Source organism: Cannabis sativa, chromosome 1, assembly GCF_029168945.1.
Source record: "Cannabis sativa cultivar Pink pepper isolate KNU-18-1 chromosome 1, ASM2916894v1, whole genome shotgun sequence".
Classification (NCBI taxonomy): Eukaryota; Viridiplantae; Streptophyta; class Magnoliopsida; order Rosales; family Cannabaceae; genus Cannabis; species Cannabis sativa.
The window spans coordinates 11,452,771-11,465,220 of NC_083601.1; the positions used below are offsets into that span (position 1 = coordinate 11,452,771).

At 34.7% G+C, this 12,450-nt stretch overlaps 2 protein-coding genes and 1 non-coding gene across 3 annotated transcripts; 2 read left to right on the forward strand and 1 right to left on the reverse strand.

Moving 5' to 3' along the window:
* The first annotated feature begins 918 nt into the window (after positions 1–918).
* LOC115704226 (trihelix transcription factor ENAP1) lies at positions 919–3,363 on the forward strand. The gene is made up of 2 exons (XM_030631443.2): positions 919–1,975; positions 3,003–3,363. The coding sequence occupies exons 1-2, from the start codon at positions 1,222–1,224 to the stop codon at positions 3,011–3,013; spliced, it is 765 nt and encodes a 254-aa protein (XP_030487303.2). The 5' UTR covers positions 919–1,221; the 3' UTR covers positions 3,014–3,363.
* Positions 3,364–4,192: 829 nt separating this feature from the next.
* On the reverse strand, positions 4,193–5,335 carry LOC115703599 (LOB domain-containing protein 21-like). Its single transcript, XM_030630829.2, has one exon. It carries the CDS (start codon positions 4,867–4,869, stop codon positions 4,285–4,287), a length of 585 nt encoding a protein of 194 aa, XP_030486689.1. The 5' UTR covers positions 4,870–5,335; the 3' UTR covers positions 4,193–4,284.
* On the forward strand, positions 5,019–5,092 carry TRNAI-AAU (transfer RNA isoleucine (anticodon AAU)). The gene has a single exon. It is a non-coding gene; the product is annotated as a tRNA-Ile (tRNA).
* Positions 5,336–12,450: the final 7,115 nt, after the last annotated feature.

Genomic DNA, 12,450 nt, shown 5'->3' on the forward strand with positions numbered 1-12,450 from the left:
CTTGGGAATAGGGATCACGTAGGTGGGTTGTCTTCAATTTCAAATTTAATTAAAAATAAAGTTGTCCCATCAATCAACTAAATACATATAAAGAGTTATATATATATATATATAAATAAATATATAATTTTTTAAAAATAAAATCATGTGAGTGATTGGACTTAAATTTCAAATTTAAGTAAAAAAATAAAATAAAAAATTTAACATAAAAGTGATGTAAAAAACATCAATTAACTTATACAAACCTCTTTTTTATATATAAACACACACATATATATTATTAAGTTAAATTAATTAGACTTACTCAAAATTAAAAAAAAAAAAAAACAATTACACACTAAAAAAGTTATAATTGCCGTGTAACCGTACAAAAGAAATAAAATAGAAAAAATCAGTATAGGGTGTAAATTTTTCTATGAAAACCCTAACTGTGAAGGTACAGTATAAATGTAAAATTAAAAGATACAATATAAATATAAAATTTAGGGGCTCGTTTAGAATGATGTGTTAAAGCGTATTGTATTATATAAAATTAGAGAGAAATTTACATAGTATATTAACTTTTGTTAATTTTTTTACAAAAATACTATCAAGCGGTATTTTTTTATAAGTTTCATACTGCAGTATATTGTGTTAAGTTTTCACTGGTGTTTTACTGGTGTTTTGTAGTTGTTCTACTATTGTTTTGAGTTGTACTGCTTTGTGTTTTACTGGGATTTTATGAAAACACAGTATTTTTGAAAACTTTTTCGTGTGACAGTATTTTTGTAAAAGTTAACCCAAATTACAGTATTTTTGTAAATTTCCCAAAGTAGATTATATATTATATTTGGGCCGTACTAATATCAAATGTAAACTTTGGGCCTTTTTCTAGTACATGTGTAAGTCCCCAAAAAATGATGTTGTTAAAAAAAAGTAAATCTAAGTGAAACTATTTGGAACCTCAAAAGTAAGGGCATTGGACTTGGTTTTAGTTCGTTGGACTAAATTATTAGTGTGTGAGTGGTTCCGTCCAACCACAATACGGGTAGATGACGTCACCGCCGGTCACAATGCACGGCCAACATTTTCTCTTTCGTTCGTCCCGAATCCGATCCTTTACCTTCCATCCTCATCTTTCTCTCTCTAACTCATTTTCCCTCACTTTCATTTCTCTCTCTCTCTCTACAATATTCCGATCAACCGTAATAACCACCGCCCGACCCGGCCCAATTGTAATCCATGGACCGACCCGGCCCAACGACGGCCACTCGACCCCACAGCGGTGGCCGTGAAGATTGTTGGAGCGAAGGAGCCACCGAGACCCTAATCGAAGCCTGGGGCGACCGTTATTTGCAGCTTAACCGCGGCAATCTCCGTCAGAAGGACTGGAAGGAGGTTGCCGAAGCCGTCAACGGCCGTGATAACGGCGTTAAGGCGTACAAGACGGACGTCCAGTGCAAGAACCGAGTCGACACCTTGAAGAAGAAGTACAAGCTTGAGAAGTCTAAGCCTCTTCCCTCGGCTTGGGTCTTCTATCCCCGGCTTGATTTCCTCATCGGCTCTAACACCAAGCCTACTACCGTTACCTTAACGATCAAGTCCGCTAAGCCTACCAGTTCCAGGGCTGGACCAAAGCCCCCGGTCTACGCTGTAAGATCGCCGGATAGTTTGCCGGTGAATGATGATAACCTGGAAGAGGAGGAGGATGAGGAGGACGGAGGGTTTGACGGAACTAGAGTGGTGGTGAGGAAGCATCGAATGGAGGCACTAGATTTATCGGATGGTTCTGCTTGTAGGGAATTGGCTAGGGCGATTTTAAAATTTGGGGAGATTTACGAGAGGATCGAGAGCTCAAAACAGCAGAAGATGATGGAGCTAGAGAAGCAGAGAATGGAGTTTGCTATGGACCTTGAGTCACAAAGGTTGAACATGTTCATGGACGCTCAATTGGAGCTGGGGAAGATGAAACGAGCGAAGTACGCCCCTGGTTCGGGTAAATTTCGAAATTCTGAACAATTATGCATTTGATTTGAATTGGTAGTTGAAACAATTGCTTTGATGATATGAGTAAATTTGATTGAAAGGTTGGATTAAATTGGATTGACTTGGAGTGATTCTTGTTAAAGAATTTTTTGTACATTATACATTATGCTTTAACATTCAAGAAATTGAGTTACCTACGTTGTTGGTACCTTTTGCTAGCTTGTTGGAAGCAAGTTTTACTTTTTGTTCTGAGATACTTGTTTATGTAAGTGCACTTATCTTGTTATAATATTTCAGGTTTAGGATTATGTGCAGGCAAGAAGATTTAATTAGGTGCTTGAATTTTAGATTGATATGTCCAAATAAATTATAATCAATGCTATGCAGCATTTTTGACCTATGGTAGTTTTGGATCCAGAGTTGACTCATGCTCACCTCCCAGTTTAGCATGTGCCCGGTTTTATTTTTTTGCCTTTAAGAGAACTAAAACAGCTTAGGATTGATCACAGGAGATAGTCAAATTAAACTAAATGACACCTGAGGAGGAGTTGCATTGTTTGTGATTTGTTTAGTATTTTGGGTAGAAGCTTAAGCTGGGGTTTGATTGTTCTACCTGAGTGTACCCGGGTTTGAGTTAAGTATGGAGCTGTCTTGCTGCATGTTTTTTGGCGTTTACTTTGCATTTGAATACTTGATTAAGCTTCCAAAGTTGTAAGTAAGCTTTCAGAAGAATGAGTAGAAATTGCAGGCCAAACCCGCAAATGATAATCATCTATCAAATACTGGCATACCATGGCTTAACAAGACTATTTTCAGTGATCAGCTTCTTGAACATGTTGGATAAAATAATGTTGGCATTCTTTCATACAGGCATATCCAGAGAATATTAGAAAGAGAGCATACTATTTTTTGCTGCTATTTTCTCATGTTTGTATCGCCATTGCTTTATTTTGTGCGGACTAAATGATAGTACTTGAAATTGGTTTTAAACTATGATCTTATAGTAACCCATTTTCTATGCTTATACTTCTTAACAGGGAAGAAGTAATTAGCTGAGATGTGAAGAAATCAATGTTCATAAAGGATGTCTAAATCTGGAAATCTGTGGAGTCCACGTTGGATTTATGTAGTTAAATTACACATTTTCCCAGGCTATCTTATTATTAAAGTTCAAATCAATTGTTGTAGTGTCTTTATGTCTTTATGTAAATAGTTTTTCTTTTGTTTTGGTAACAAGTATCTTGCACCTACCGTTGAATTATTGAGAGAAAGTATAATGTGATCTCTTCAAAATCACCTTATCCACTATAAATTAGTCGGTTTTCCAAATTCAGCACTGGATAATTGTTCTTAAAGTGTCTTGTCATTTTAAATTGAAGAAAACAAGCTATTCCTCTGTGTTGGTAAATTGTTTATTTGTTTTAGCTGTTATATGCTAACTCGACAGGATACGATTCCATCTTTAAATGGAGAAACAAAATAGTGTTTTTTTTTATCCAAAAACTTTTGAGTATGGCTATTCCGATTAGCCTTGAACAGAAAAAAGGCAAAATCTGATAAACACGGTTATATTGGATTTTTCCAAATTATTTAAAGAGGTTGTTATGACCTTTGTATGGTAAAAAATTCTATTTTCCTTCTCGTCAAGCAAAACCATTTTTGGGAAAAAAAAAAAAGCTGTGCTATGTTATGGCCTTGGTGACAGAAAGAGTAGTAAAGAAAATCAAACCATTGTATCATTGAACATTCTGAAAATTGTGTAGGCATTCACTCACGGGAACTGTTATCTCTACTCTAGTGTTGATGAGAAGCAAATAAATCTTTGGATTCTCACTGCAGCAAATAAAGTTAAAAAAAGAAAGGCCTATTATTATTATTATTATTGTTATTATTAATTGTGGGGCTTCTGAAATCATGGCTAGTGTTTTTCTTCCTTACCTCGAATAATGGCTTCAATTGGTTGGCTCCCACAAACTTCTGTTGTACTTGAAAGCAGTAAAAACTTAATAAGTAAATAATGGCTACCCAAATTGTTTTTGTTCTACCTACCCAACTTGTGATGATCAAAAAGCATCAAAGGGAAGAGATTATTCTATTAATAATCTAGAAAAGTACTCAAAATAATATAGAAATATTAATCAAGTTACTGTTAATGTTGGGGAACTTGAAATTTAACTGGTTTCGTTAAATTCTGACTGGAAAAGGGATAAATTCTAAAACACCAATATTAATTTCATCCACAAAATAGATGATTAAAGAGCAGATCATATATCATGATTCATATTATTAGATAGATATATATATATCACAAACTGATCATTATAATATATACGGGACAAAGCTAAAATCATGATGATAATTAACTGATGAATTATTCTGACAAAATTCAAACGAACTTTGGGTAATTAAAGCTTGATGATGATCATGAGTAGCCCAATTAGCAGCAGGAAGACCACTAAAACCAGTACTAGCCTCGCTAATAAGCCTGCTGCCATCCAAAGCAACACCATAATTAGAAGAAAATGAAGAAGAAGAAGAAGAAGAAGAAGAATTGGCTGCACAGCGAGCTAGACGAGCTCTAGCAAAGGCTAGATCATGTTGCAGCTCAGCCATCTTTCTTTGGAGCAAAGCTATGGCACCAATGCAACCATAAACGGGGTCTCGTAGCCTTGCCTCGGCCTCATAGGCTAGAGAATTGACGGTGTCCTCGCGCTGTTCTTCGGGCACCTCGATCAAGATCTTGCTTACATTGCTAGCGCCAAATACTTTGTGTACTTTGGCAAACTTTTTAGGCTCGTCGGACCTAAAATAAGGAGCGAAGATGCATGTGGGGATGCATCTTCGCTTCAAGAACTTGCAAGCAGCACAAGAAGAGCTTGCACGGGGCTCGTGTACACCCTTCATGCTCTCCTGATCATATAACTCAATAAATTATCAAAAGCTAGAACCCAATTATCTTAGCTTGGACGTGTTATATTTATATTCACTATATTGTTTTCTCTTGCTAACGTTTATTAGTTTATGTACTTAAATAGTTTTAGTCATTTCAACCTGGCCTATTAGCTCAGCTGGTTAGAGCGTCGTGCTAATAACGCGAAGGTCGCAGGTTCGAGACCTGCATGGGCCATTTTTTCTTTTCTCATTTATTATTTTTGAATAATTATTGATGTGACAGCATATAAATGATGACATAGTGCTCACTCTTCACTCCATAGATTATAAAATATATAATATTGTTTATTTTATTTTCTCCTTGTAAAAAATAAAAAAAGAAGTTTCGTTAAAAAGTAGCTATGAAAGATGATGGAACTATCCACAAGAGGCAAAAGCTTATATAATGTGAAGTAAAAAGACTTATAATTAGGAAGCTCTGCCTCTTCAGTGTTGCCATAAAGCATCGATTTATATTTACCATATATCTCCACGTACGAAGACCTACAGGCTTTTTCAGTACGTACCCTTCCCTCTTGTACCTCCCTCCTAGGCTCCCATTACCATCAAAACTGGAAACTTTTACGAGTAAATACTATTTTAAATTTTATGTTTTATAAAAGTTAATAATTAGACTTTTTATTTTGTTAAATGATAAAATGGATTATGTATTTTTTAAAATGGTATAAATAAGACTCTGGGCTTAATTTTTGACAACTTTTCTTAATATAACCAAATTGAAAATACGAACAGATACAGAAAATGTAAACAGTTTTGTCATAATATTTTTAGATCAAATTATTATTAAATTTTATTTTGACAATAAATCAGTTCAGGTCCCATTTTTACCATTTTAGAATATACAGGGTCCATTTTGTCATTTAACAAAATAAAAGTTTCAATCAGTAACTTTTACAAAACACAAGATCCAAAAGAGTATTTACCCATCTTTCATTTGTTTCTAAATAATGTGAATATATATATATATATATGAAAATAAATTACAATACTAGAAACTCATTTTCTTTTGTTTCTCGACTTAATTACTCATTCATATACATTGGTTAATACTCACAAGTAAGAATACGAAGTACTCCATTCTTTTATGCTTTTGCACATACTAAATACTCAAAAGGAAGAGTCTTATATTATTATATGTAGTACTTTTTATCTTAGCGTGATGTAACTTCACTCGCTCATAATTATTTATCATCATGAATCGAATGGTTTTCAACATTTTTGCTTTAGAACAAAATATCATAGCCTTTTACAGTAGAAATTATCCTATTTATAAATAGCTATGCATCATTATAAAAAAATTTACTTTTAGTCACAACAAAACTTGTGAATAAAAATAAAAAAGTTGTGAGTAATTATAAATTGTGATTCTTACGTTGTGACTAAAAAGTCTGTAGCTAAAAATTTTAGTCACAAAAATCACAATTTGTTGTGACTAAATGTGATTTTAGTCACAATACTTGTTAAATTGTGAGTAATTATAAATTGTGATTCTTACGTTGTGACTAAAAAGTCTGTAGCTAAAAGTTTGTCACAAAAATCACAATTTGTTGTGACTAAATGTGGTTTTAGTCACAATACTTGTTGTGACTAATACTAAATTAGTGATAACTTGTATCAAAATACTATATTTAGTGACAAAGAACTTGGTAGGTAGATTCTGGTGCTACTACTCACATAAGTATATATTTTTATGTAGGGTTACATTTGGAGTCGATCTTCAAATGATGCTGAAAGATTTATCCTTGTGGGCAAGGGCAAAGCATTTTCAGTTGAAGCAATTGTCACATTTAGATTATATTTTAAGACTGGTTATTTTATTGAATTAAACGAGACTTATGTAGTACCGTCAATTAGATGAAATTTGATTTTTTTTTTTTATTTCTATTTTAGACAACTATGGTTAGTCTTGTTCATTTGGAAATAATAAATTTAGTCTATTTCTTAATTTTACTTAGTTGTGACTGGTTCTTTAATTGACAATCTATATATGCTAAATACAATTGATTCTTATAATTATGAAACCATATAAATAACATTAAGAGGTACAAAACAAAAATTATCAAATGAGAATTCTATCATCTTATGGCACAAATGCGTAGGACAAATCTTCAAAAGTAGAATAAGGAGATTTGTGTTTAGATAGAATACTTGCACCCCTTGATTACATTGACATTGATGTTTATATCGAATATATCAAAGGAAAACAGATAAACATTAAGAAATTAAGTGCCAACAGGAATTCTAGTGTCTTAAAATTGATACATACTGATATATGTGGTCCATTGCCTACAATTTTTTAGAATGACAAATAGTATTTTATCACTTTTATAGACGACTATTTTCGTTGTGGGTACTTATACTTGATACATGAAAAGTCACAATCCTTGGACGTTTATTAAGGCCTTCAAAGCCAAAGTTAAAAAATTAACTAGGTGAGAAGATTAAAGTTGTCAAGTTTACCTGTAGAGGTAAACACTATTGTAGATATGACAGATCAAGTAAACAACCTCCATGACCTTTTGCCATATTCCTAGAGAAATGCAGAATTGTCTTGCAATACATAATGCCAAGGCAACCATGAATGGTGATGCTGGGAGATAAAATAGAATGCTTAAGGACATGGTAAGAAGCATGATTAATCATTTTTCTTTACCTGAATCACTTTGGAATTAGCACTTAAGACTGCAGTCTATATTTTAAATAGAGTGACTAGCAAATTGGTAGATAATAAACCCCTAGAAGAACTATGGACATGGAAAAAGTCTAGTACTAAACACTTACATATTTAGGGTTGTCCAATTGAGGTAAGGCAATTTTAGGCCACATGAAAACAAACTAGACTAAAGAATAATTAACTACTATTTTGTTGGGTATCTAGAAAGGTCAAGGGGTTTAAAGTTTTGAGATCCCTCAACCAAGTCCTTTTTCGAGACAGGAAATGCGAGACTTCTCGAGGATGTTCTGTTTGAGGAGGAAGATAAAGTAAGGAATGTTGTTTTTTTTAAGAGAAATAAATTTTTCTACGAAATATTGTTCTTGACAATGATCAACCTATTGACATTGTTAAGACATATTTGAAGACAACAATGAGAATTCACCTATGGAATTCCCTACTCAATATCAAAAGGCTACTCCAAAAGAGCAAACTCAACAACATCAAGAGGAAGTGACACATAGGCGATCCACTAGAGAGAAAAGAAGTATAATTTCAAATTATTTTATTATGTTTCTTAAAGAGCATGAGTTTGACATAAGGACGATGGAAGATGATCCAATCAACTACTAACAAGTCAAACAAAGTGTTAATTATCAACAGTTGATTGATTCCATGAATGATGATATGAAATCCATGAGAGACAATGGCATTTAGGATCTTGTCAATTCGCCAAGGCTTTTATACAAAAGGAAGGCATTCTCCAGTGTCATCGAAAGACTCTTTTAGAATAATTATGTCACTTTTAGCTCATCTTGAATTAGAGTTACACTAGATGGATGTTAAGACAGTTTTTTCTCATTGACGACATTGAGGAAATGATATAAGATGCAACCATAATATTTTATGTCAAGTTATCCAATGTCTATGGTTGCAAACTCAAGATCCATCTCTGGTCTCAAACAAGCTTCTCATCAAATCATTATCTCATACAGATTTAAAGTCAATATTATTGACGATTGTGTACATCACAAGTTCAGTGGGAGTGAATTAATCTAAATCTTATTGCAAAAGGAGACAAGTTTAGTCTCAACTATTGCCCCAAGAATGAAATTCAAAGAGTAAAGATGAAAGAAGGTTCCTTATGCTTTCGCTATTAGAAGTCGTATGTATGCTCAAGTATGCGTGCATCTAGTTTTGGAGTACATAGTGACTATGTTGGGAAAATACTTAAGTGATCCCGGTATGGATCATTAGAAGGCAACAAAATGGGTCATGAAATAATTATAAAGAACAAATGATTATATGCTTACTTATCGGAGGTCAGAAAATTTGGAGATCATTAGGTATTCTGACAACAGTGGGTTGCCAAGAAATTAAGAAATCCACTTCTGGCTATGTCTACTTGTTGTTTGGAGGAGTTATATCATGCAAAAGTGCTAACCATACATTCATAGCTCATCCTATCATGGCAACATAATTCATAGCTTGTTATGAGACAACCAATAATACAATATGTAACGTCCTCGCTTCAAGCCTCCATTGGGCCCTTACACCCACAGAATGATGGCTCTTATACACGAGTACGTCACTCTGGCTGTTTCATGGACTGATGATTGACCCTACAGACCAGCACGAGTGTTTTCAGCGTGCTTTGTCCTTACTCGCACGCTTCCTGGGAAAACTTCCCAGGAGGTCACTCATCCTGAAATTGCCCCAAGTCAAGCACGCTTAACTATGGAGTTCTTTCGTGATGGGCTACCAAAAAACAAGATGCACCTTGTTGATATAGGTAGTACCAATCAATCCATTTAAGCTCTCTTCAACTGTGTAGTCCCATACCTACACAGTCTCAAAATCATCCCACTTGACCTTCCCCAAGCGATGTGGAATTGCACAGCTTACCTGGTATTTCCCCTTACAGATCACGGGACTACTGACTGTCACAATCACCCCTCTTACGGGGTCCGACGTCCTCATCGACCACACTTCCGGCTAGGTCAAGGCTCTGATACCATTTGTAATGTCCCCGCTTCAAGCCTCCATTGGGCCCTTACACCCATAGAATGATGGCTCTTATACATGAGTATGTCACTCTGGCTGCTTCATGGACTGATGACTGACCCTACAGACCAACACAAGTGTTTTCAGCGTGCTTTGTCCTCACTCGCACGATTCCTGGGAAAACTTCCCAGGAGGTCACCCATCCTGAAATTGCCCTAGGTCAAGCACGCTTAACTATGGAGTTCGTTCGTGATGGGCTACCGAAAAACAAGATGCACCTTGTTGATATAGGTAGTACCAATCAATCCGTTTAAGCTCTCTTCAACTGTGTAGTCCCATACCTACAAAGTCTCAGAATCATCCCACTTGACCTTCCCCAGGCGATTTGGGATTTCACAGCTTACCCGGTATTTCCCCTTACGGATCACGGGACTACTGACTGTCACACAATATGGCTGTAAAATTTTGTCACTTAGTTGTAGGTTGTGTAAGGAATTAAAAGACAACTAAAGGTAAATTGTGGCAATCTATTAGCAGTTCTATATTCAGATGACTATAGAAGCTTATCAAAATCTAAGCACATATACATTAAGTTTCTAGTTGTTAAAGATATAGTTCCGAGTAAGATAGTGTATATAGAGTATATAGGAACAAACTTATTCCTAATAGACCCACTAACTAAAGTTTTGACACCCAAGATCTTTCATGAGCATATTGCTTATAGGGGTGTTATTTTATTCGATGATGTTCAATCTTAGTGGAAGTTTGTTTTCAATATTAGTTACTTTGTTGATTGACACTATTACACTACTTTAGCTAGGTTTAGTTTTTTGCATAATAAAGTTGATGGTTTTATTATCTTTATTGTTCTGAATGTGTTATCTTTCTATTGTGGTTTGACATAAAGTTTGAAAGACTAGGGATTCATCTCACTAAGAAATAAAGGATTAATTAGAAATAGGCACGATTAAGATGACATTGCATGTAATTTCCAGTTACACATCCATACTTAATCTATGCCATTGAATATATTTAATATGGTGATCATTGATGGTTCCAGTTTCGATAAATATAATTAAGGCCGATTTGGTCTCATATTGGTATAGGAGATGGACCAAATCATCTACAGAGAATGTTTTGAGAATAATTATCAAGTTTGTGCGCACATAAGGTTATCAAAAATTGTTGTCATTGGTATTAATTTGTAGCCCAAGAGAGATTGTTGGGTTATCTTTAATAATCCAACATGTGGGCTTATAAATTAAGATAATTTATTTGAGCTAATATTCTAGTTTGGGCTAAATAAGTGATCTAATTAAATCAACCTAATAAACATCTTATTTGGTATAGATAATGTGTAATACACAATAGTAAATGGGGCTCTAATTAGTTTTCTATATAAAGAACATAAGGGTTTGGTCCCCAAGGCTAATCCCAACCACTCTTCTCCTCTATTCCCATCAATTGAGTGAGAACCCATGGAGGTAAGATTAGTTTGTGGAAGAACACACTACAACAATTTTGGTCATTTATCGCGGAATTATTAGCAGCGGAGATGGCACGCCGCTAATAATGGCAGTATGGGCAGCGGACTCTAAATTCCGCCACTAATAGTCAATTTTTATTTTTTTAAAAAAAAATTATTAGTGGCGGAGGTCCGCCGCTAATACTATTAGCGGCGGGTAAGTGGGCGAGAAAATTCCTGCTTATTCAGTTCATACATTTTTAAATACTAATTAGCGGCGGGGTATTAGCGGCGGACCCCGTCGCTAATATGTCTATAAATACCCCCACCGACCCATTTTCCCTACTTTTACTCTCAGCTCTTTAAATTTCTTCAGCTCTCTCTCAACCCTTCTCCACCACCACCACCACCGAATAACACCACCACCACTACCACTACCGAGTTCTCCACCACCACCACCACCACCACCGAGTACCACCATGCACCAGGAAGGACACCACGCACCGCCGAGTACCACCACGCACCAAAACCCATTTCATGTAAGTAAACTTTTTTTAAAGAATTTCAGATAGATGGTTTTTTATATTTTAAAAATTTTAGGGATATATATTATTATCTTTTTATATATATATTGCTCTGTCTCAGCTGGTCTCCTATGTTATTTTCTCTTGGTGATTCGGTACTAGTTTTTATTTTTGTTCTTTATTTGATGAGGAAGAAAGAGTGGATGAGTTTGGTGTCATCGGAGTTGTATTGCTCAAAACCTGGCGAGGGAACAATCGACGAAGGTGGAGGAGGAAGCGGTGAAGACGGCGGGGGCGGAGGTGACAATCCAAGTAGATGGTTATTATTGATAGAGTCACTTTTTCTGAAAACTGCCTCCATTCATCTCTTTTTTCTTTCTTGTGGCCTTTTTGGCTATGTAAATTATAGAATATACTTTCTTTTTTTTTTCTTTGCTTACTTAAATTGAACATTCTAAATATATAATATTAATTTTAGTTATTTTTCCATCTAATACATTATCAAATTGAACACAAGTTCTTTATTCTTTAGAAAATTGAATTATTAGTTGATACCGAATGTTACGAGTTAATTAGACATTACTCCTTTTTTCTTTTTTGACAAAACAACTTATTGATTAAAAAAATTGTTTAGGATTGGGGAGGTGGCAGAATATTGTTCAGTCGTATTAAAAAACTTAGCTAATCTATAGACAACATTAACAACAAACACATATACTAGAGTTAAAATGATTAAAAGCATTAACAACATTAATTATTTATTTGTATATATAATATTATTAATATATTTTTTTTAAAATGATATTTGCAGTTCCGAAGTTCGAAACTGACAGAGTACATTAGCAACGGGGTCCCGCCGCCAAGACCGGCCCTGAGTTGAAATGGGT

Coding starts and splice junctions, on each gene's coding strand:
- LOC115704226 (XM_030631443.2), top strand. CDS start 1,222: ATGGACCGACCCGGCCCAACGACGGCCACTCGACCCCACAGCGGTGGC.
- LOC115703599 (XM_030630829.2), bottom strand. CDS start 4,869: ATGAAGGGTGTACACGAGCCCCGTGCAAGCTCTTCTTGTGCTGCTTGC.